We start from the raw sequence: 24,579 nt of genomic DNA on the forward strand, positions 1-24,579 counted from the left end.
ATGGATCTCCTTAATTTCGCTCTAAAATCAAAATTCTAATTTCGCAAAAAAAAATTATTTATAAACTATCGTAAATTGAGCTTCACAATAGTTTTGACTTAAGTTTATTACGTATTCAGTTTATATTGCTCATCAGAATAAAGATTTCACTGTGAAATCAAATGATTATTATAGTGCCATAGATAATATTAGTGGTGTAGTAAATTAATTCGGTTACTAACTCGAATACCATCTAAGTAGCACTCAATATATAGAATTCAAATATACTTTACTCGATTATAGGTGTTGAATACTTGTTGTATTCAAGTATTAGTTACATGTTTATCAAAGTGTTTGCTCTATTTTATGGTTTCCTCTCATTTTACTTTATCACATACAAAGTTATTAATTAATTGAACATTTATATATTACCAGTAATCCGCCCCGGCTTCGCACGAGTTACATTTATTTAGATCTGTTTCATAGGGTTCAGATAGTGCTGAATATAAGCGCAAAAATGTGTTTATTTACGACATCACATTAGAAACTTTTAAAATTATCAGTGTTTCCTACACTACTATAATATGTATGTATGTATATATATATATATATATATATATATATATATATATATATATATATATATATATATATATATATATATATATATATATATATATATATATATATATATATATATATATATATATATATATATATATATATATATATATATATATATATATATAAACCTTCCTCTTGGTTATCTATTTAAAACAACAGGATAGACAGCGGGAAGCGACTTTATTTTATATAATGTACAATGTACTGACATTGATTATTAAAAGTAAATTTCAGAAATTATTAAGATGAATCAATTGTAACAATATTCATATACGCATACACATAGGTGAAAGTTCCGCTTCTAAATCGGGGGTGAACACCAAAAAATTCTAGGTCACAAACTAAATACATAGAGATGCCTAAGAAACGCATCTCAGTGGTTTATATCTAAGTATTTATCTTGATATTTGTACACTACTCGAGTTAGGTTGGTACATCACTAGTCGACAGCTGTCAAATCTGTATTGTTTTGCAATTTTTCATTATATTTTTCAGACTTGTTTCATATTCGTACAGTACATATTGTAAGAAATATAAAGTAAAAATAAATACATATGGTTTTTAAAAGATGTCATCCACACAGACTGATTGTCTGAATGGTTAGTTGTAAAAAATTTGTAATATCTTATATTTATCGCAAATTTTTTTGTCCTATCATAAAATATGTTTTCATTAAATTTTCAGATACCGTGGCAGTGTTAATAGATGCTATAGGTGATAACGAAAATTCTGTTAACAATGTAGTCATCAAATCTTTGACAAAAATAGCGAATTCGTATCCCAATGAATTTATTGAGATATTTTGTGAATTCTATAAGAATGCGGTAAAAGTAAACACCACGCAGTTGGGAAATATCATAAAGTAAGTACAATAAATATTTAGTTTCACCAATTAAAAAGTCAGGCTTAACTATCTGTTAATATACGTACATACATACATATCTGTCACGTCTGTCTGTAAACAATTTCAATAAAGTTAAATTTTTTGTTAATTTTTTATAAAATATAATTGCAATTGATATATCCACCCACTACCTGCTGATCTAAATTATGTCAATAACTTATATTAAATCTATTTTCACCTGCAAAAAAATGTCCTATGTCCTTTTCTATACCTAATATTTTATGTATAGCAAATTTTAATTCTATAATTGGTTGAATCATCAATCATCTAAGAGTAATAAATAAACAAACTCATTTTCATAATTATAAAATTATGGGCTTCAAAATCTTTAAAAAAAGAAAACAGCATCATGTAAAATCCTCCAGGACAGGAATAAGTATCATTTTTTGCAATAGAACCAATAAAAACAAACAAATTAATAAATGATACATAAATTTATAGCTATAAAATTAATTTATTATTTACTATCTCTTTAAAAAATTTAAGACAATAAAGTAAATAATGAGTAATTTGTTTTAATCTCAAATAAGTTGTATCTTATATTAAATAAGAAAAGACTTATTATTTTTTTTTTTTTATTTTATTTCTTACTAGCGATAAACAGATCTAAATGATACTAAAACATGTGTATAGTTTTAGAGATTTGCTCATTAATTATATATGGTATATAAAAGATTTATTTATTGATATGAAATCCCATCCGAAGCATCTTTAAGCATCATAATTTAACTGTGTGAGCATGATTTCTCCTGAAAACTGTTCATGGTTCGTTTTTAATAAAATTCTCACAAATTGGCCAACTGGTGACTATGAGCATATCACCTATTATAATCAACTGGTGGCCCACTAGTATATACCAATAGCATAGCTGGGATCATATCATCATAACATGATTATTTTATCATTCTATTATCATCATATAAAAAACCATTTGTAACATATAGTTATTAGTATTCTTTTCATGTCTGCTTATATGATATATGTCCATGACATGTTATTTTACTTGCCCACAGTTGGGATATCGTAATATCGAGATTGCATACTTTTATTTTTACATTTTAGAGTCCTTGAACAAACATGTGTAAATCAAGTGAAAAGGCTTGAACCATCAACAGCATCACAACTCGTCAACTCTATGCTCCGTGCCATGACTGAGAGTATTAATTATGAGCCGGTGGTACAAATGGGTGCCTCCTCCGTATTGGTGGCTGTCAGTCATGAAAACCTTGATTTGGTATGTTTATTTTTCCTAATTTTTATTTTTAATTTGAATAAAATTATTCCAATATGCTTGGTGATATATACATATATATGTATGTTGGTGTTTAAAAACATAAAGGTTTAATCGTGATCAAATTTTTCTTTTTTTATTTTTGTCAAGGTTTCAGCTTACCTGTGTGACTATGACAGTTTTGTTTTTGTGTATGTGTGTAAATATTAGTTATTCAGGATAAAAGGTATCCTGAGAAACTAATATAACTGCCACCTACTCACAGTTTACACTTAACATTATTAGGGTCATGTTGGTTCAAGATTTTTTTCTTTATTCTATTTTATTGAACTAGGTGTTATATTGTGAAAGTCCATATTATTACTAGTTATTTGATTAGAATTATTTTGTTTAATTCCGCTACCATTACTATGTGTGTGACTGCTAACACTAAAAGATTAACCACCGCTATTACTACCAGAAGTTCAACAAGCTTCCATATATTAGCAATCAATCTCCGATTTCCATTTTGTTCACGCACATTTTGTAACATGTGTTTCTCTTTTAAATGAGGCATCTTCAGACAAATTATTAGACTGCTGCTGGGAGCCTAGTGTTAACTGTTGGAAACCCAAACTTCCAATGAATTAATAAATAATAATTTATAATTTCTTTATTCTTTATGCAAATAGAAAATCAAATACATAGTTATTATAATTATTAATGTAAATTTCCATTTTATGCCTTGATATGTTGCAATGAATTAAATAGGCAAATGGATTTTTCTTACTAGACTACACCAAACCCAATATTTATTTTTTCTTTTATTTCTTTATTGTAGATGTGTGTGTTGAATTTAATCAATACAACACGTTTTAGTTATCAACTTTTTTTTTTTGTTTAAATATTCATTATAAATATTGAGGTGATCCCATTGCAGTACTAAGTATAACAAACACCTTTATCCACTTAGATTTATCGGTATAGCCATTTATATGCGACTTGTATACAAAAAACAAAGCAAGCACATAACATATACACTGTTATTTAGACTTTGATGACTTTTATTCATTGTGTATAGATAGATAAGGGTTCAACTGTTAAGCATTTATTATTTGTCCTAAAATATGCAACATGTTTTAACACAAATTTATGTATTGTAGATAAAATATACAATATTTATAGTATTTTTTTTTTTTTAGTGAATAACATCTGTTCTGCTAATAGAATATGATATGTGAAGAATAAATGATATGTTTGTATGGTGTATGTAATAAATACTCTTTGTTTATTACAAATATAATCTTATCTATTTCTTTGTGTGACTGTAAGCAAAATTTATATTATAATCTATGTATCTTCATACATTTTTTCAACCCATTATAGGGTGGATAGAGGGAATAATCAATATAAAAGGAAGACTAGTTTATTAGTAAATTAGACTAAGGACCCCATTTCTAGAAATCAGATCAATCTCTATGCAGTTCTTTTAAAAACTATCGTGATTAATTTCCAATGAATTGGTCACAATGATCCAACTAACCTGTTTTCGCCTTTTTTTTTATACTACTTAGAATGGCAAACAAACTGACGGCCCACCTAATGGAAAGTGGTAACCGTCGCCTATAGACATGAGCAGTACCATGGACATAACAGAGTATACTGTTTCACCCATGATACCCCCCATGCGTTGCCATTCCTGAGGATTCAGGTGTTATTCCTCTGTACTCAGTAAATTCACGCCATATTCCACCCTTCAAACCGAAACACAGCCATGCAAACACAACTGCTTCACGGTTGAAACACGAATGGGACAGAGGTACCCATGCAATCGACTTTTGTACAAAGTCTCCCTCTCCCTCTCCCTGGTGCTTCAGAATTGTACACATTAGCAGCATTGGTAGATGCACTACTATTTTATGTTCAAAATTCCATCGATATTCTTTTTTTTTAATGAATAATAATGGAATGGTAATCCCTCTTGTGTTAACGACATATGCTGGCGGGGCAACACTAAGGGATTATAGGTGAAAATGCAAATGCAGGTCAGTTAACCTGTCGTGATGATTACACCTGGAATTCAGCACGACGGTTTCCAAGGGAGATCACATGGAGGTTGACCTGACAGGGTACAGACTGGTAGTCCGCATTATTAGCAATCCTCTCTCCCTAACGATTTTTATATATATAGATACTCCGGTCTCTCATCAACCAGTTGTCTCCCGCGTCAGTGCCCCACTACACCATAGCCCACACGCTGGGCACATTGGCTGCAGTCAATACACACGGGCTTGTGCCGCATGTAAAAGAGATCCTTGGCAAAATGCTACCTCTCCTGTCCTTGATCAAGCAGGATGGTGTAAAGCAGGCCTTTGCTTACGGTAAGCTAAAGCAATTGTTATTTATAATTAGAAGCTTGTTATTTAGTAGTCTTTTCATACTTTGTAAAGTATCTTCTGTATATATACAGAGTAGATTCTTTATGAATTATTTAATGGCTAAATTAATTAACACTGACACATTATATCGTTGCGGAAAGATAATAATATTTTCATATAATTGCATACATTAGCTCTTCTATTATATTGTAACGGTAAAATTTTACATTATCATTTATACTGTAAAAGCGCATCCTGACTTTGTTTACATTAATCATCATCATTTCAGCCAATATTCGTCCACTGCTGGACATAGGCATCCTCCATAGATTACATTAATACTCGAGTATTATTTTTCCTATTATATGCCGTGTGATTACGCATAGAATGGGTCACTCCTTCCTTTCCCGTTGGTGTCGTAAGAGGCGACTAAGAGAGTTTAACAGTCGAGAGGTGAGCAGCAGTGTTCCTCTTAAAATATCACCGAAGCCTAACGCCGATTGCCAAACCGCCTACCAAGCATGACAACTAGCAAATCCAAGTAGCGGTCTATGGTCAATCATTATATATCAGTATAATTATTCTTTCTATTTAGGGTTATTTTCCAGTGGGGCCTGGTCCCTTATAAAAATTCATATTATGTACCTTCAAACAACTTTGCGCATAGTTAAAAGCTTTGCTCGGATCCAGGAGTAGGTACTAGGCAATTCTGTGTTTGGCACGGCCCACTCGACCACCTCTTAAATGTACTAATGCATAGGTGTGGCTAGTCGGATTTCATTTATTAGCCCATGCCTGTCGTATATATTTTCCTGTTATAGAATATTATTTTCCTTTTATACGCATAAATAGATTTATCCTTATAGTCTATGGAATTTACATATCTGGGCACAAGTTGATTAATATTACCAATTTCTTCTTCTGCAGCATTTGGCCATTTTGCAGTCGCCGTATCAGAGCAAATAGGAGACAACGTCGCTAACGACAACATAACATCCATAAAGGATAATTTTGTCACGGAATTCTCTATTATATTTGATGTACTGTACAACCAGTGGCTCCCATCCAACGAACATAAAGTTTCAGAGTCTGTTTTGGAAGCTCTTGGTCCTATTACCAGACTCATACCAGAGAGACAATTTAACGAGACCGTTAACAAATTCGTAATATCATTATTGTCGTTGTATAGAAAACCAACGATAAACTTCTACTGCATCAGTCAATGCATCTCGTATTTGTTGTCACCATCGCCTTTAAATCCAAAGTTAAGTTTGACTGACAGTGTAATCAACTCTATTAATCATATTCTATTCAACCTCGTCCTCTTAGAGCCTGATTTTGACCAGCCACAGACAGTTAAAAATCATTTTGAAGTATTAAGATGTTTCGACCATATGGCTGGTCAATTCCCTGATCAAACAATAGAAAGTCTTTTACACCAATGCAAAAATAATCAAGAAAAAGATAGAATGAAAGCTGTAATAATACTTACTCATTTGACAACTTCCTCCCAGTTGTTCATAGATGTTTACGCGATTAAATTCATAGTTCTATTAAAAGTTATGACTACAATGGAGCAAGGGTTGAAGATGAAGAAGCTGTTAGTCAAAGCAATAGTAGGTTTAATATATAGGAACTGCATTACGACCCCTGAAGATTTTACTATGGTCGAGTTCATAATAAAACATTGCAGTTTCGAAGGTTCAGCTAATGCTTCGAAGCAAGAGCTTACTGATTTACATGACACTTGTAAAGTTCTCTTATACTCATGTGCAATACTGTGACCATTGTGCGAACTCAGTTAAGAAATCTATTACTGACTGCTATTACTGTTGAAGACTTCACGGCTTCGATGTCCACAGTATGTCATTGCCTTACGTCATTGTTACAAAATAACTCTGATATAGTTGTAGATGAAGAAGCTGAAAAGGCAGTTGAGTTGAAATGTACTCCTGATCAAGTATTTGTCAGGTGCATAACACATATTGTAGAACCAGAACAAGTAGAAAAGAATAGGAACTTGCTAATATTCTTAGAAGAATATTCAGGAGACGTGCATAAGAATTTGAAGAATTCTTGGACTGTAGAAATTCATAGATTACTAAAGTTTGTTGATAAAAGTGAAACAAAAGAACAGTGGCATAGCATGTTGTTGGATCTTCTAGTTTCTGCTATAGAACAAGTAAACAATGATAAATGGGCGGAAGTTATATCTACTTTGATATCCCAACAAGTACTGTCTAAGAGACAAACGCCGATGATCAAAGGAGTTTCCTTGCAATATTTGGCTACCCTATCGTGCCACATATCCAATGCAGCGGTCGTTGAAAATGTTTTAAAAATAATTTTACTTGCTCTTAAATCCATACCTATGGAGAGTTCCGAATACGTGAGCAAAGCGATAGGAATAGCTTCGAGACAGCATGGCGAGTTCATTATAAATGAACTAGATGCTATTTATAAAGACAATGAGTCAAAACGTGGTAGTAAGCTGTTGAATTTCTTATCTTCGAGAAATTCTAAAAATGAATTAGAATTAAACACAGTAAAATACACGTTAATCACGTGTTACGGTAAAGTGGCTGAAGAATGCTTAGACGTCCATGTTTTAGCGAGGTTAGGCGAGAACGTTACATCAATCTTGTACGAAATATTAAAATCGGCACCACCATTTAATTTGTGTAAGGCGAGCGTCACTACGTTATATCACATAAGCAAGGCATTACAGCCGGCGGCACATCATAATGTTTCTTTGAGAAACCGTTGGCAATTGTTGAACGCTGTGTTGGAGCAAATATACAATACTAACTTGGAAAGACGCAACGTCGAACTATACCCGATAATAGTGAAGGCGTCCAAAGCGCTCACGAAACTGCAAATAGGTATTTTACCTGAGGAAAGAAACACGATACTTCGAGTATTGTTGAATAGTATCTTTGGAGAGTTATCATCCTTCAAAAAGAAGTATGAAATTGAAGGCAACGGGGATAAAAATGACCTCCTCGCTAAAACTTTAAACGATAGTTTGACACTGCTTCATCAACTAATCAGGGAGCTAATTATTCAGTCGACATGTTTGAGCACCATTGATGATTTAATAAGTTTATTAAGTGAGTGGCTCCGCCACGAGAATGATGAGATTCGGACAGCGTCAGCTCTTATATTACAGGTGATTTTCGAGACTTACATAAAAAATGTCAAACTGAATTACGAAACTCCGAGCAAATTCGGGCAAATGGGTTATTTATTAGGTCTGGTGGTACCGGGGGTCGCTGACAGCAATTTCCCTGTGAGATTGACAACTGTGGACTGTATTAAGCTAATAATTCAAATACAGGACCTTTACGAAGGCCACACAATTGAAGCCAATGACGAATGCATGTCTAGTCTTAATCATCTTCAGAACAATATTCTAACTAATGACTTGAATATGATCAGTGATTACTGCGTTGAATTATGTGATACAATTTCGATGAAAATACCTCATCATCACAATATGCAGTTTATTGAGAGTTTGTTGGAAGGATACGATAACAGGGAGTACAAGAGCGTTGGTATCAGCGCCGTCCTTGATGCATTTTTTATAAAGAAAGGACAGGATTTATTCCAAAGTATAGAGAGAATATTAGAAGTGATCTTGCACACGATGGAAGAAGTGCGGGAAGAGTCCAGGATAAAACTGATGCGGCCACTTACGTCACTAACGCGGTACCATTCGAACGCCGTGACTGCAGTGTTGCTGTCTCAGAAGTTACCTCTGAAAGAGTAAGTATAGTTTCTTGTATATTGTAGTCATTGTTAATGTATGTATATAATGTATAATCTATATCTGTTGGGGTGTGGCTCCGGCATAGAATAGTCTACCTCTTCCTTTACCGTGGGTATTGTAAGAGATGACTAAGGGAACTTAATGGTGGAGGGACGGGGAGCAGCACTCCTGAAATATACACTGAAAATGTGTATAATACATATGTATTTACAAACAAAATAGTATTTATGTATCAGTCGTTCAATCGTCTTGTATCCATAGTACAAGATTTGTTTAGTTTGAATCTAGATGCTGCTTTGTATTTGCTAAGATACTATTTGTTCACGCACAACGACTTGTCACAGATGCGTTGTGCTCTGCTGGCGGTACTTGGCTAAGGACGAGGGTCTGTCCACTGCAATCTTAGACAACTTCCTTCGTTTGATGACCTCCGTAGAGCTGTACGAGGATCCTTATCACATCACCAACAACCACATCGCCGCTCTCCAGCCTCTGACAGTAAGTCTAGAAATTATATAAAATATTATGTTTTTTTACCAAGTGCATGAAGTGGCGGATCAACAAAATATAAATTTGTATTCAGTGTTTTTTATGGTTATAATCTAATTTTAATATAAAAATTTAAAGAGTAATTTTTAAATCTAAAACAAAATAATATTGAAATTAGGTTAACACTTCTGTATACCTTTTTAATGTAAATAGTTTTTTATGGACCAATAGAGAATTCGGATTTTTTTCTCTAGTCAGATTTGTAATATTTCGCTCGATAACGTTTGAGAAAAAAAATAATAATATCATTTAATAGTTCGTGTAATATATAATTTTGATTTTTTTTTCTAAATAGACTATATTTTATGTTGCAAGTAGGTAAAATCGCGGAAAACAGTAATCATTAATATGAGTGTTATATCACTTTCAGCTAATAAGTGCATTAGGAGAGATGCTCCAAGAGGACAGCACAAAATCCATCTGCATAGCTAAGTTCTCCGAACTGTTCTCTGTGTTGTACACGACCCTTGCGTGTTACATAGATGCAGAACCGCCCGCGTACATAGTTCCAGCGAATAAGGGGCAAGAGCGTTTTGGGTTCATACCAAATCGGGACGCTATCAAACTGTCACCGGCCAGGATCACTGTGAATACGTTTTACACATTTCTGGATAGAGCCGGCTGTCACAAGGTGAGATTTTATAAAGTATATTATATTTAGTGTGTGTATATAATGTATAACATGACGTAATATTTTGAAATTCAACGATAGTTCTCTTATTCGTTACATCGAATACATTTCAATAAATAGAGAAGTTTATAGATAACTGGTCACGCTTGATCACGTCTAATATCTCGATGTAATTTTTGCTCTGTACTCTAGCGACTACTAGTGCATACATACACTAAGTATGAAGGACGAATGGAAATTGTGTGCAGTAGTACTTTAATCTGTCTTTATGAAAAAATATTAACAGTTTATAAACGTACAAATTTGCTGTGTGGTCCCGGCATAGAATAGGCCACTCTCTCCATTTCCGTGGGTGTTGCAAAAGGTGACTAAGGGAGGGCAAGGGATGGGCAGCAGCGGCCCTCTTAAAACATTTGTAAAGCCTAATTGCAATTGTCAATCCGCCTGCCAAGCGTGGCAACTACCGGCAAAATTTCCCAATGAGATTTATATTCAGCAGTGCATAATTAAAGGCTAATATGATGATATGATGAAACGTAAAATATCAGTGCCGTGACCAGGATTCACGTTGTATAAATGATCCTGTTTCGGATGGAGCAGGTGAAGGAAGCGTGCTCGCTGTGCCTGAGCATCGAGCACGCGGACGGCTCCGGCTGGCTGGCGGAGCTGGCGCCGCTGCTGGGCGGGGCGCTGGCGCGCGCGTGCGCGGCGCAGCTGGCGCGGCTCGTGGCGCGCCTGGCGCAGTACGCGCGCGCCGCGCTGCCGCCGCAGCGAGCCGCCGCGCACGCCTTGCTTGCCGACTTGCTCAACTATAGGTAATCACATTCATAACTATTAACCCTCTGACCGAGAATCTCGCGTTTTCAGTTGCAGTATCTGCTTTAATTTTACGCATTCCGCGATTTCGACGAGCTCACATTGTTTATGTTTATTGACGTCGTTATTCCGCGATATTTGTTTTGATAGATTGATATTGTTTCTTAGAATCTCGCTAAATGGTTAAAAACTCGTACTGCTATTTGTTGTCAACGCGATGTGTGAAAATTAAGCGGAAAAAAAATACGCGGTCAGAAGGTTAAGTTACCGTGGGGCTTTCTGTCATCTACTTACGTATCAAGTTTTTTTTATAACATTTTACCATCTAGTAAATATGTATTATCGATTGATTTATAAGCAATAGCAACGACCACCAGGAATTCTCATTTCTCCCACTTTTGTTTCAAGTAGCTGTTTGCATTTTTTTTGGTCCGAAGGGTGGGTTATGGCAATAAAATTACTGGGTATAAATGTATAACTTGGTCCTTAGGAGTGGCAATCCATGAGAGATGCCAGACGTTGATTTATATTTATAAACGTCGATTATTTCTCTCTATCATGTGTAGCGAGTTGTCCGCAAAGAAATGCTGTTATTCTTTTATTCTAGAGTTTGGTAATAATGATATATAAATACATAATACGGCAATTCTGTTATTTGAACAGATGCAACGATCAAACGGACCTGATAGAGACAGTGCTGGCTACTCTCAACACGGGCTGGAAGGACGAGGACGCGCGCGTGCGGGCGACGTGCCTGCGCGGCGCGGCGCACGTGGCGCGGCTGGCGCCGGCCGCGCGCCACCACGCGCTGCCCGCCGCGCTCGCCGCTCAGCCAGGGCGTCGACGCCGCCTCCGCACAGTGAGTACGCACGCATTTCGCCATCGGCCTCAGTTTGAACACAGCGAAAATCCGACTCGAAGGACTACTAAAGATATTTAGTCTGCTATGTTCACACCATAGTGAATCCTCACATAGCCATCGGGCGATTTTTTTACACGACGATAATCCCTGACCTTATGATAAATTCTACACCAAAATATAAGTGAATAATTTATTCTTTATGATATGATTTATATGCTGTCCTTGTCCAAATAATATTCTATGTTTGTAATAATTACATTGTTACCTTATTTTCACTAATTACTTACAAACTGTTAACAATAATAATTTTAAACGAAATATAAATGAAAAAAAGTCAATATTCTTACAGTAATTGAGTATATTAATGATTCCAAATAGTTAAGAAAAATACATGATACTTTTCTTAGAACGTTGTCCTAGTGGTCGGGTAAAACCCGGAGATGCTAAGATTCAAGTAAGACGCTATGGACCCCGTGTGGGTAACTTCAAAATAGGCAACTATATTTTTTTTCAAGAAACTCAACATAAATATTAGAATATGTTATTCTTAGTTTTTTCATCCAAATATAATATGCACCAATTTTTGGCAAATTTGAAAAGGCTATTCGTGGGCTAGAGAGCTCCATCTTATACCATACCGTCGCTTTCCATCTGGTGAGATCATGATCAATTGCGGGCCCCTTCTATAGTAAAAAAAACTTGGTGGACCTGACGTGGATGCGGGCATCATCGAAATAGCTTCAAAAATCGATATCAACAACTTGCCTAGGAGTGCCAGATAGCCTAAGACTGATGCTTCCCATCTTGAACTTCCATTGAAAGCACATCGTAAATTCGCAATATCAAATCCTTAATTTTTTACCTCCAGGTCTTCGACAGACAACGTCCCCTTAGCAGCGATTCAAGGACTCAGCCGATTGCTCACCGAGATGGATACATTGGACAAGGAGTTCGAGCGTGAACTTCTCGCCATATCGCAGAAGATACGTCCGTTTATGAACACGGAATGTTCTCAACTGAGAGAGAATTCCATACGGCTGTTTGGGATTATAGCGGGTCGGGTGCAGTCAGAGGCGCTCGTCGAGCAGGCGGTATCGTCGCTGCCTTGCTTCCTGCTGCATCTGTGTGATCATAACCCGGCAGTTGTGAGGGTAAGAAGTACTTCATACAACCTTTATAAGCCATTTCCATACATTTACATATCTTTCAAATCACTTTTCTTGCAGGATAGACAAAGAGCTTAAGACCAGATCATAGACAAGTGGCAAGAGTGAATTTATCTTTAAACACGTTTTCGGTACCACGCGCATGAGAAAGGCTAAGATACCGACAAGCATGTGGTAGCGTAAACATATCTATCGATAGATTCATTTATCAGAGTCTCAGAGTTTTATGTCTCAGAGTGGCAATATTGATTTACATACATGTCTTGATTTATTGTCTTGCTTCTGGAAATTCTTGTCCAACATTTAAAAATCTTTAAACTAGCTTGATAATTTATTTTGTAATTAAATACACACGAATAGTACTGTACACTTTAATGAACCAAATGAAAATATGTTTCATTTTAAGTTTTGTAAATAAAATTCTAATATTACAAGCAAAATGTATTATATTTTTTTGTTTCAGGCAACGAAGTTTACATTAAAACAAGTATTTAAAACATTCAATGTCAAGAAGTCGAATGACTTAGTCCAAACCCACTTATTGGACGAAGGCAGGCTGTATTTGGACGAATTCCTCTCGGCGCTCCTGAGGCAACTAGCTGATGAGATGCCCGCCAGCGTGGTGAAGTGCCTGCAGACCGCTGTCAACTACCTGTACTGCGCGAGGGAGGAGATGAAACCGCATCCGCCTTTATTGCTTGGTAAATAATTTTAAAATTAGGACTAGTATTTGTCAGATCCCAATTGTTTCAATAGATTTTTTTTAATGGGTAAAAATGAAATGGTAGGACTCAGGTGTTATTCCTCTGTACCTAGTGAATTCACGCCATATCCCACCCTTCAAACCGAAACACAGCCATGCAAACACAACTGCTTCACGGTTGAAACGCGAATGAGATAAAGGTACCCAAGCAATCGACTTTTGTACAAAGTCTCCCTCTGGTGTCGTAAGAGTAACTGAGGGAACTTAATAGTCGAGGAATGGACAGCAATGTCCCTCTCAGAACATTATCAAAACCTTACTGCTGCTGCCAACCCGCCTGCCAAGCGCGGCAATTATTGGCAAAGCCGTCCATAGCAGCAAGCCTATGTTTAAAGCGTGGAGGGATCGGCTCTAGGCTATCTCGCTACACTGCGTCGCCGATTTTTTAAATTACCACATTTCATTTACAGATTATGTATAAATGGGTTTATTACTTACATAAATTTAATGAAAACGACGCTGTAAATTCGAGTCATGCAACAGACACACTTGCATTAGCGCGCGGTACCACATTTTTGTTCGGTACAGCGTATGATGCATAAACGCTCGAGGGGTTAACAGTGGACAGTTTAGGGTTGATATGACGATTCAGTCAATACTTATCTGGTTCTAATAATTAACTCTGCAGTATTAAAAGTGACACACATGTATATATATATATATATATATATATATATATATATATATATATATATATATATATATATATATATATATATATATATATGTATGTATATATGTGCAGTAGTTCAACAGATTTGATTTGATTTTGCTCTCAGGAAAGTTTGTTTTGAACAAAAAAAAGTATTACAAAACAAAACACATTTTTTATAAAGTGTTCCTCAAGGGTCTATTCTTGGTCCACTAATTTTGTTTATATAAAAGATATTTATGGTTTAAACGCTTCTAACATTTTGGTCTATAGTTAAATTTTTTAGTTTTAAATAATTCTGTCTTAGGTTTATTAGATTACCTCCCATTTAAAATTTATTTTCAGGTATTCTCTACGCAGAACTGTACCGTATCAGAGAAAAGAACGTAGAGGACACCGAATTAGATGCGGAGATCACCCGCAGCGCTCGGACGAGGTTGCTCCAACTCATCAAGGATTCTAACCCGCTGGTGAGACAGAATTCCGCCATGGCTCTCGCCAACATCTGCTTGGTTTGCGCCACCGGATGACTGCAGAGCAAACGGCCCAATAGGATGATCTTGAAGGTGGATACTATGAGCGGTAAATATATACTGAGAGTCGATAACAGAGCTGTGAATGTACTGAGCAAATAATTGGCTACATTTTAATTTTAGGTACAATTTATCTTTTTGAAAATACTAATGAAAAATTTATATAAATTTCCTTTAAGGAACTTATATCCAAATTGTATATAGATGGACATTTGTGTAGAAATAAATTTAGCATTTGCACTGATTAATTAGCAAACGTGAATGATTTTTAAAGTAAAATCATGACCAAAATAATACGATTAAGTGTTTAGATCGTCATATGAAATTTATGAATAATCTCAGTAGAAAAGACAGTGCAAAATATATTGTTTCTGGTATGTCTATGGTTATTGGTTCTTTTTTTTTTATTTTAGTATTTTTATTTAGAAACATTACCATGTTAATTAGCACTGTGATTGTTTTTATGTGTTTCTTCATAAAATTATAATTACATGAGTATCATATATATTTTTGAATTGCAGTAACACTTTTATTACCAGTACTTTATTAGTAATACCAATGTTTAGAATAATTACTAACTGTTATATAGATGATATTATAATATATTAGAAACATGAATAATTTTTTTTTACATTTTTAAAACGAAATAGCTAGATTATATAAAGTATATCAATATTTTTCTTTTCTTATTTCGTTCTTATGAAATTGCACATATTTGCATTAACAATTCTTATATCCAGGGTTGCCAGATGATTTTTTTTTTTATTTTCTTCAAATCGAAACCATTTTTAGGACTTTTATCAGATTACAACCAATTTTCTACAAATTGAATGGTGAAAAAAAAGAAAAAATAACATCCTTATTAATTTCTACTTTTACCTTATTTTAACCTCTCCTCCTCTTATTCAGTACCTTCGATACCATTTTTACTACATTCATTCACTATATTTTATTGTATTTATATACCTTGATACATTTTAAACTGTCCAAAAAATTTGTCAATTTTTTCCAAGAATTTAATTTCTCCAAAATTCCACATACAGATTTTTTTTACCTAAAATTACGAAAACAATACTTAATCTGGCAACACTGTGTATATCTTTACTTGTATTTTAGTTTTCTTGTTATAGACATTGCTTGTAACATTTAAGACTCGAACTTAGTATTAAGACTGATGAAAATGTATTAAAATAAATTCAAATCCACATTCAAATACAACATTGAGTTACCCTATAGTTATTGATATTACTTATAAATTATAGAAATAAGTGGGCATTGTGTATTAAAAAAAGTGTCAATATTTAAACTAAAATGGCGAATCGCTTCACTCAAGTATAATAATAATAAATATATAATTAATATCTGCAACGTTTTCAAAAAAAAAAAAATTAAGGAAATAATGCTTACGATTTCACGTATGTTACATTATTTAATCGACAATAATATGCTTTCAATAGTTAAGGCTATATTTGAATTAAAACTTGGTAAAATATACCATTTATAGGAAGTTAGATATGCCATCATACCTACGCCATGGGACGTTTGATATTTATCTAAAGATATTGTAAAACGATTCTAACATAATTAAAAACTGTGCAATAAAAACTCTGATATAAAGTATTAATATTCCAAAGTATAAAAAAAAAAAAACAAATTAATCAAAATAACTTTAAAATTATTATTATATATAATTAACAAAATATATTAGTTGTGTTGTAAAGCATTAGAAGTTACAAGCTTACAAACATTTATATTTGGTGATATTTAGTTAGTTAAGAACTAAGTGTAAGGATTTATTTGTGCCTATGCGAACTGTTGTTGTGTCATTTAGTGTCACTTATCAAGTTTATTGAATTAAAAATTTAAATTAATATTTCCTTTCACTTATTATATACGAGGTGTAATGTAAGGAAGGGGTATTGCAAGCCGAAATCCTGCGATAGTATTGAAGAAACTGTTCGACTCTCAAACTTCACTTGGAGGGTTTGGGGGGAATTTTTTCAGTCGCACAATATATTGATTATATATATTGATATAGATTTAGATTGCCATAAGGAATGATTCTGAGCCACCTGCATCCACTGACTCTCTACAATGCATTTCACTCCAAGTAGTGAGGGGTCGTCCACTACGTTTATTATATATATATATATATTATAATAAGTTGTCTGAATGTACGAGGTTTGTCCGGAAAGTATATAAAAGTTTTTTATAAATTTTATTTTACAATTATTCAGGTAAATCAATTTTATCCCCTTCAAAGTACTCCCCCTGTGACATAATGCACTTGTGCCAACGCCGTTTCCACTGTGAGAAGGCTCCTTGAAAGTCCTCTGGTTGTAGGTTTCTCAGCTGCCCCGTCGTAGCTTTTTTTATCTCATTTATTTCCCCCAAATGCCGCCCCCGAAGTAACAATTTGGTTTTTGGGAAAAAGAAGAAGTCACACCGGGCCAAATCCGGTGAATATGGGGGGTGTTCGGTCACCGTAATGGAATTTTTCTCAAAAACTCACGGACAACAAGAGTTTAATAAATATTGTCGTGGTGAAGAATCCAACGCCCCTCTCGCGCCAATTATGGACGAACTCGTGCCACACGAGATTTGAGGAGTCTGAGCACATCGACGTAGAATTTTCCATCAACTGTCTGGCCTGGAGGGACGAATTCTTGATGGACAACGAACATCGAAAAAAACAATCAACTTGAACGCTTTCTCGGCCCTCTCTGAATCTTTTTAGCCACTTGTGGATCGGTTGGTTCCTTCACAGCATCATCCCCATAAACTGTTCTGAGATCGGCAGGCGCTATCTCTTGCCGAGTTTCGAGAGAAACTTGATTACGACGCGCTGCTCTTCAACGGAATGTATTTCGTTAAGAGGTATTCACAGATATTCATTCGCACCGCACGGTCAGACCAGAACAAAGCATTGTTAGGGACATAAGGAAGGGGTCCTGCGCTTACCTGGACTCCTCTTTCTCGCATTCCAGAACACTTATATACGAACTTTAGTCTCGTATATAAAATATTGATATATTTCATATACATTCAGACAACTGTTTTATTTACAATAAAGTCGTAACGGAGCATTGCATTCTAGATCCTCTGGAGTTACTTCCAGGTTCTCACGCGCACTTTCATATTTTTTAAATATAAAAACTAATTTTTGAACCATTCAAAAGTCGACCACGCGATCTCGTGTATTTTTAGAAAGATTTCTGGATGGAATACAGTTTAATAAATATTATCGCTGGATTTTGAATTATTATAAACGCTAGACTAGACGTTTAAGTCACATGTAATCTCTAAGTTGCGACCTGACAGGGAACATAACGAATGTGGCTGAAGTTGTTTCATCAAATTTTCTATAATGGAATCGATTCTGAGGTGCTGTTCTCTCGACCTATTTCTAAAATTAAAATTTATTTATTTATTCTTTATTGACGATTACAAAAAAAATAGTTTAGTACAAAAGGTGGACTTAATGCCATATATAGCATTCTCTCCCAGTTAACCTTTGGTATAACAGAAATTATACGGTAAAAAATTTTGGTATACCCAAATAAAATTTTGTGAAAATGGCACTTCAGGGTCAACTCCAATTCCTCTATTATTTTTCAGTTTATAAAACCGATTTTAATTATTTCATAATTATTAATTAAAAATACTTTAACACCGAACTAAAACATTAATCTATCAATAAAAAGTTTTAATTTTTTAGGAAACAATATTTTTCGTTAGTTCGTATCTTAGTTGACGCTTTTTGTATGTGAAATTGCTATGTATTTTCCTAAAATATTATTTATGATGTAAGGAGTGATAATTTTGAGTTTGAGTGGCCACTATTATCTTGATCCCTGCAGAGGTCGCCTTGTGTTTAATGTTATGTTTGACAATACAAGTTTCAAATTTTAATGTCGACTTTTTCTTTGTATCCTTCACTTTTCTTCATCTTCGGCTGTATCATTGTATTCTTGGCATCTATAAATATAGACATACGCGTTTTATTGATTTTATTTTAATTTAAAAAACCGTTAACTGTCCACTGCTGGACATATGCTGCCCCCAAAAGGAAGTGTTGTTAATAGTCGTTTGGCAGGTGGGTTGGCAACCGCAGTTTTTTTTTTAAGGGATGATAATGGAATGGTTGCCCCACCCGCGCTATCGGTATACACCGGCAGGGCACCAGTGAAGGATGATAGGTGAGGATGAAGTAGGTCAGTTAGCCCATCGTGACGAATTTAACAAGAATTGTTCACGATGGTTTCCAGGGGGAACCATGTGGAGGTCGACCTTATAAGGCATATTGCTAGCAATGGGGCTGTCAAACTCCATTGCTAACAATCCCTTTCCCCCCTGGCAACCGCAGTTAAGCTTAGGTGATGTTTCAAGATGAACACTATCGCTCATCCCTCGACATTTTAAATTCCCTTAGTCGCCTCTTACAATACCCACGGGACTGGAAAGGGTGGTCTATTCTATGCCGGAACCACACTGCATAGAATGGTCTTATATTTCTTGTACTTTGTAGTCAAATATTTATTAATAAGTATCACATACAACGCCGAAAAAATGAGAAAAGATAAGACAATGATGATGCAGTATCATAGAATTACACCATTCGTCTCATCCTCAACCTAGGATATCCTGTATAGTGCGGAACCAACAGGTCCTCCTCCTCGCCATCCTCAGGAATGGCAACGCATGGGAGAGTATCATGGGCGAAATAGTAGTCTGTTATGTCCATGGTACTGCTCATGTCTATAGGCGACGGTTACCACTTTCCATCACATGGGCCGCCGAAAAAAAAACGCTAAATTATATATTACTGCGCTGTTTTTGCCAGCCAAAACTCCTTGTTGGGGTCGCAGTGCGTCCTCAGCTGTCTGCTGTCCCAACCGACTGAATCCATCCGCCACTCGGGTGATACATACGGGGGCAATAATTTCTGTAGCACTATCTGATAAGAACGATAGAGAAATTTTATTAAAATAATGAAATTGTAACTATACTACGTCTGTACATGGGAGACATTTAAGAAAAAATAATATAGGGGTCTCAATAAGAGCATACATAGATTGACAAGATCTCAGTCGTGTTTTGGACGCCTGTCTAACCGCTAAAATGATTTCTTATTGACTGGTTTAGAATCTCACTATCGGTTATTTAGTAGTAAAAATGAATTGCGCGCGGTTTTAATATATCGTTCAGGTTGAAAAAAAACTACCAATAGGTAAAATACTTTAAAAAAAAACTACCAATACAATTTTTTTTATGCAACTTAAAATGGCAAACATCCTGATGGATCCTCCTGATGGAAAATGGTAACCGTCGCCTATATTTTAGACATGAACAGTACCATGAACAACAGAGTATACTGTTTTGCCTATGATACTCTCCATGCGTTGCTATTTCTGAGGACTAAGGTGTTATACCTCTGTACCCTGTAAATTCTTTGCCAAATCCCACCCTTCAAACCGAAACACAGCCATGCAAACACAAGTGCTTCACAGTAGAGACATTATTGGAAAAGAGGTACACAAGCAAATAACAAATTTTGTACAAAGTCTCCCTCTGGTAAGTCTATCAGCCAAGCCTTCTTACTGGCTATAATCAGATTTGAATCATAATAAAACATGTGTAATTATAGGGATTTTCTCATCAGTAGTATATGGTTCAATAAAAAGATTTATTTATTTAAATTCCATCAAAGTAAACAAATTTAAGCCTCCTTTACCCATCACCATTCCTAACAATCCCTTCTTGCCTTCTTTTAGTTAGTCATATCGGAATACGATCAACTTACAGGATTAGCTTTTGCAGGAAAGCCGGGCAACAGTGTCCGTACACTGCTGTAAGTAGCGTTGGCAACAACCCCGCGCATTGCCTTCATTGTACTGGTTGTGTACACGTCGTCCAGGAGTAGCTTGCGGGTTCTGAACCAACGAGGTTGTTTATAGGGTGATAACCCCTCCGGTACTATAGGTATACGATGACGGGATAGGCTAGTTTTCATTCTCATCGTGATGATCCGCCAGCGTATCCCATTAGCGCAGGCGGGGTTACCATACCATTTTCACCCAACAAAAAAAAAACCCCTCCGGTACTATCGGCATACGCTGACGGGATACTAATCAGTGATGATGGGTGAGGAACTCAGGTTAATTGGGCCATCGAAACGTATTTATCAGGAAATAACCACGGTAATTTTCAAAAGGACTGCGTCGCAATCAGATAGAGTATAGTAACAGGTCCATGACTAACAAACCCTTTCTACAGCCAACAAGGCTGCACAAAAACCTAAATAACATTAGCTGGTGACTATAATCTCATAGAGGATAGGCAGAGTCCTTTTTTAACATACTATTGATTGAATGATTTTATTAAAACGGAAGAATACCCTAACAGAGTATATCGTTTCGCTTATAATACTCCTTATGTGTTGCCATTCTTGAGGACTAGGGTGTTATGTGTTTGTACCCTGTTAATTCACTACTATAACCCACTCTTCAAACTGAAACACAGCCATGTAGAAACAACTGCTTGTGCCAAGAAACACGAATGGGTAGAGGTATCCAATCAAACAATATGCAGTCTTATGCAGTTTTCCTCTGGTTATTAAAGAGAAAAAAAAAAATATGTTTAGAGAGATTACAATTTTTCTATCTCATATAAGACTTACGCATCATCTAAGTCATCAAAGCTGACCGCGGGGGTCATAACCAGACGCGGTCTGGTCCTCTTTACTTCTTCCAAAACCGGGTCCGGAGGTTTCTCCTAAATTTAAAAATAAAACTTGTTTATATGCTTACATAGTAGTATGTAGCGTGAAAATTACTTTTTTTCTGGGTAGACAGAGAAAACCGATTTTTTTTTTAATTTTTGAACAGACTTGAAAAAGAAAGAAGTTCTAATTCGTTTGTATTTCTTTTTATGTTTGTTACTTCATAACTATCAATTTAAAAACGATTTGGAAAATTCTTTATTTAATCTGAAAGGATATACTTACAGATTGGTCCCATAGAAATTTTTAGATCAAAATACTGATTTTGGCACAATTGAAGATGTTGTTTTTGTAGAATATTTTTTTTTTTATTTATTTCGAATTAAGAACACCAACAGTACACATATTATATCATAAATCGAACAAAATTTTTTTGTGTAGCATACTGATATGCATACCTATAGCAGGCGTACACAACATTGACTACAGATTACATGCATATAAATGTCATAATACAATTAATATAATAAATTAAAATTATAATTATATATTTCTATCTTATTTAAATGTTTAAAGTACAACTTTACATGCAAAACCATTTATTTTTATTTAAAAACTAAACAACTGAACCGACATTGATTAAAAAGATTTTAGATTAAAAAGAATTTTCCAAATCGGTTTAGAACTAACGAAATACAACCAAGAATCACCTTCTTTTTGACGTCGGTTGTGTAAATATCTTATTAATTCAGGCATATTACGTCATTAGGTACTTACATACGACACTTGCACCTCTCTAGGATTGGTGCGAACAATGTCTTTCGGTTTAGTCATCAAACCGAATGGTACATTTGGTACTTTCCAATCCACCAAAGTATGTACATATTTCAAAGGTTTTGTTCTAATCGTAAGACAAGTTGGCTTCTTTTTATATTCAGTTTTCACTGCAGGCGTAATCTCACCATCTCTAAAATCTGTTCGACTAGTGGTCTCGTAATTAAAAAGCATAGATTCTATTTGTCTCATGTTGGACATTATGTATAGTTTTTTTTTAGTAATTAATAATATCGGATACAAAATAAAGTCTCAAAAATACATTTAACGAAATAAATTCGCGTACAAACACCTGCTTTTGTCACAAATGTGGCAAAAGCAACGTGTCAGAAATAACGAATTTGTGAGACAGATTTGATATTTCCGCCATGTTGATTTTATGTCAAAACAAGTAAAAAAATACAATGTTATATAGGTAGTATATTATTCTATATGTTTGTATGTTTATTCATCTTAAAATGTATTAATATTGTTATTTATCAAAACATTTATTTCATTTACAAATTGATTTTTCTAGATCAATTACTCTCTGTTTAGCGTAACGGTTGATTGGCAGAGAATGCTATCAGGCATATAGACATATTCTAATTTGTGCAAATAATAATACATAAATAATCAGGTCGACCTCCACGTGGTTCCCCCTGGAAACCATCGTGAGCAATTCTTGTTGAATTCGTCACGATGGGCTAACTGGCCTGCTTCATCCTCACTTATCATCTTTCACTGGTGCCCCGCCGGTGTATACCGATAGCGCGGGTGGGGTTACCATTCCATTATCACCCAAAAAAAAGAAACCTATTTAGGTTTTTTCCTTTGGGGATACGGAAACCTAAATACAAATAAGTATGTATCTACAAGTATTTCTACAACCGTCGCCCGTTATCACAGAATGGCACATCTGTGCTGTTATCAGGTAGCTAACTGGATTAAATAGAAATTAAATTGACAAGATTCCTGTCTGTTCACATTATAATCTAGTAATACCTAAAATTAAAATAGACTTTTTGCAAGCACTTTTAAATCGTCAATTTTTTTTAAATCTATTAAAAGCCTGCAGGAAACACAGTTACTCTTTTAATATCTCTCTCTCTCTCTTCGTCCTCTTCATTACTGAAGGTCGTGTCCTTGAAAGGTGTCCGTTGCCTCTCTTATGATGTTATTCCATTGTGCACGGTCTTCAGCCTCTCGCAGGGCAGCTGCAATTGACAGTCCCGTAACGGCGATTACTCGGTCCGACCATCGACTAGGCGATCGTCCGCGTGGCATATATATATATATATATATATATATATATATATTTCCTATAAATGATGACTATATTTAAAATATTACTGATATTAGATGGTCCATTTCAATTTGTCCCTACCATCGTTTCTATTTCATTCCATTCTTACATACCAATTGGAAAACCATTGGTGTATAAGAATGGATTTTTTTCCACCCGTACCTACTATTGTGCCATCAATACGGATATGTGGAATGAATGTGGCATTTTTTATTAAAACGGATAAATTTTTGATAAGAATAAGTACAGTCCTTGAGGGAAGGGATTGTTAACAATGCGGACTATCAGTCCCATTGCTAGCAATATACCCTATCAGGTCTAACTCCATGTCTCCCCTGGTAAACATCGTGCTGAATTTCAGGTGTATTCACCACGATGGACTAACTGATATGCCTTTTCATTCTCACCTATCATCTCTCACTGGTGCCCCGCCAGTGTATACCGTTAGCGCAGACGAGGTTACCATTCCATTATCATCCATTGAAAAAAAAAGAAAAAAATACAGTCTAGGCTCTAGTGTAATGAATTAATTACAGTATCTAATAATTATTATTATGAGATAGACGGTATTTTCTAACATTTAAATCAAATATATAATATAAATATACATATATTTCAATTAACTATTATTAGATAACAGCGCACGCTGTTACTACATTCAATATTAGTACATACCAGATTTAATATCTATATATAATATGTTTGCACTATGTACGAATGCGTCATCTCTTATCGTAGACTGCCTACGTAAAACAAACAAAGGATATAAAAGAGTGCGCAGACTTTACCAATCACTGGTCCGCAGTGAATTTACTGGGTACAGAGGAATAACACCTGAGTCCTCAGGAATGGCAACGCATAGGGGATATTATGGGCGAAACAGTATAACTCTGTTATGTCCAT

The 24,579-nt window shown here is 35.0% G+C and overlaps 2 protein-coding genes across 2 annotated transcripts; one reads left to right on the forward strand and one right to left on the reverse strand.

Annotated features, from left to right (window-relative positions):
- The first annotated feature begins 1,042 nt into the window (after positions 1–1,042).
- On the forward strand, positions 1,043–16,713 carry LOC113516785 (maestro heat-like repeat-containing protein family member 1). Its single transcript, XM_026901256.3, is given in 14 exon segments — positions 1,043–1,202; positions 1,288–1,465; positions 2,570–2,741; positions 4,909–5,098; positions 6,023–6,847; positions 6,850–8,860; positions 9,209–9,362; positions 9,784–10,044; positions 10,645–10,859; positions 11,524–11,682; positions 11,684–11,719; positions 12,591–12,873; positions 13,352–13,589; positions 14,649–16,713. Coding segments are annotated over 14 exon segments (4,938 nt in total). The 5' UTR covers positions 1,043–1,171; the 3' UTR covers positions 14,834–16,713.
- A 1,867-nt stretch (positions 16,714–18,580) lies between these two features.
- LOC113517060 (uncharacterized) lies at positions 18,581–23,641 on the reverse strand. Its single transcript, XM_031907955.2, has 5 exons — positions 22,335–23,641; positions 21,516–21,610; positions 20,640–20,769; positions 19,663–19,793; positions 18,581–18,814 (listed from the first exon to the last, which is right to left on the reverse strand). The coding sequence occupies exons 1-5, from the start codon at positions 22,590–22,592 to the stop codon at positions 18,772–18,774; spliced, it is 657 nt and encodes a 218-aa protein (XP_031763815.2). The 5' UTR covers positions 22,593–23,641; the 3' UTR covers positions 18,581–18,771.
- Between the last annotated feature and the right edge of the window lie 938 nt (positions 23,642–24,579).

This window comes from Galleria mellonella, unplaced genomic scaffold, assembly GCF_026898425.1.
Source record: "Galleria mellonella isolate WM207_F2 unplaced genomic scaffold, CSIRO_AGI_GalMel_v1 utg83, whole genome shotgun sequence".
Lineage (NCBI taxonomy): Eukaryota > Metazoa > Arthropoda > Insecta > Lepidoptera > Pyralidae > Galleria > Galleria mellonella.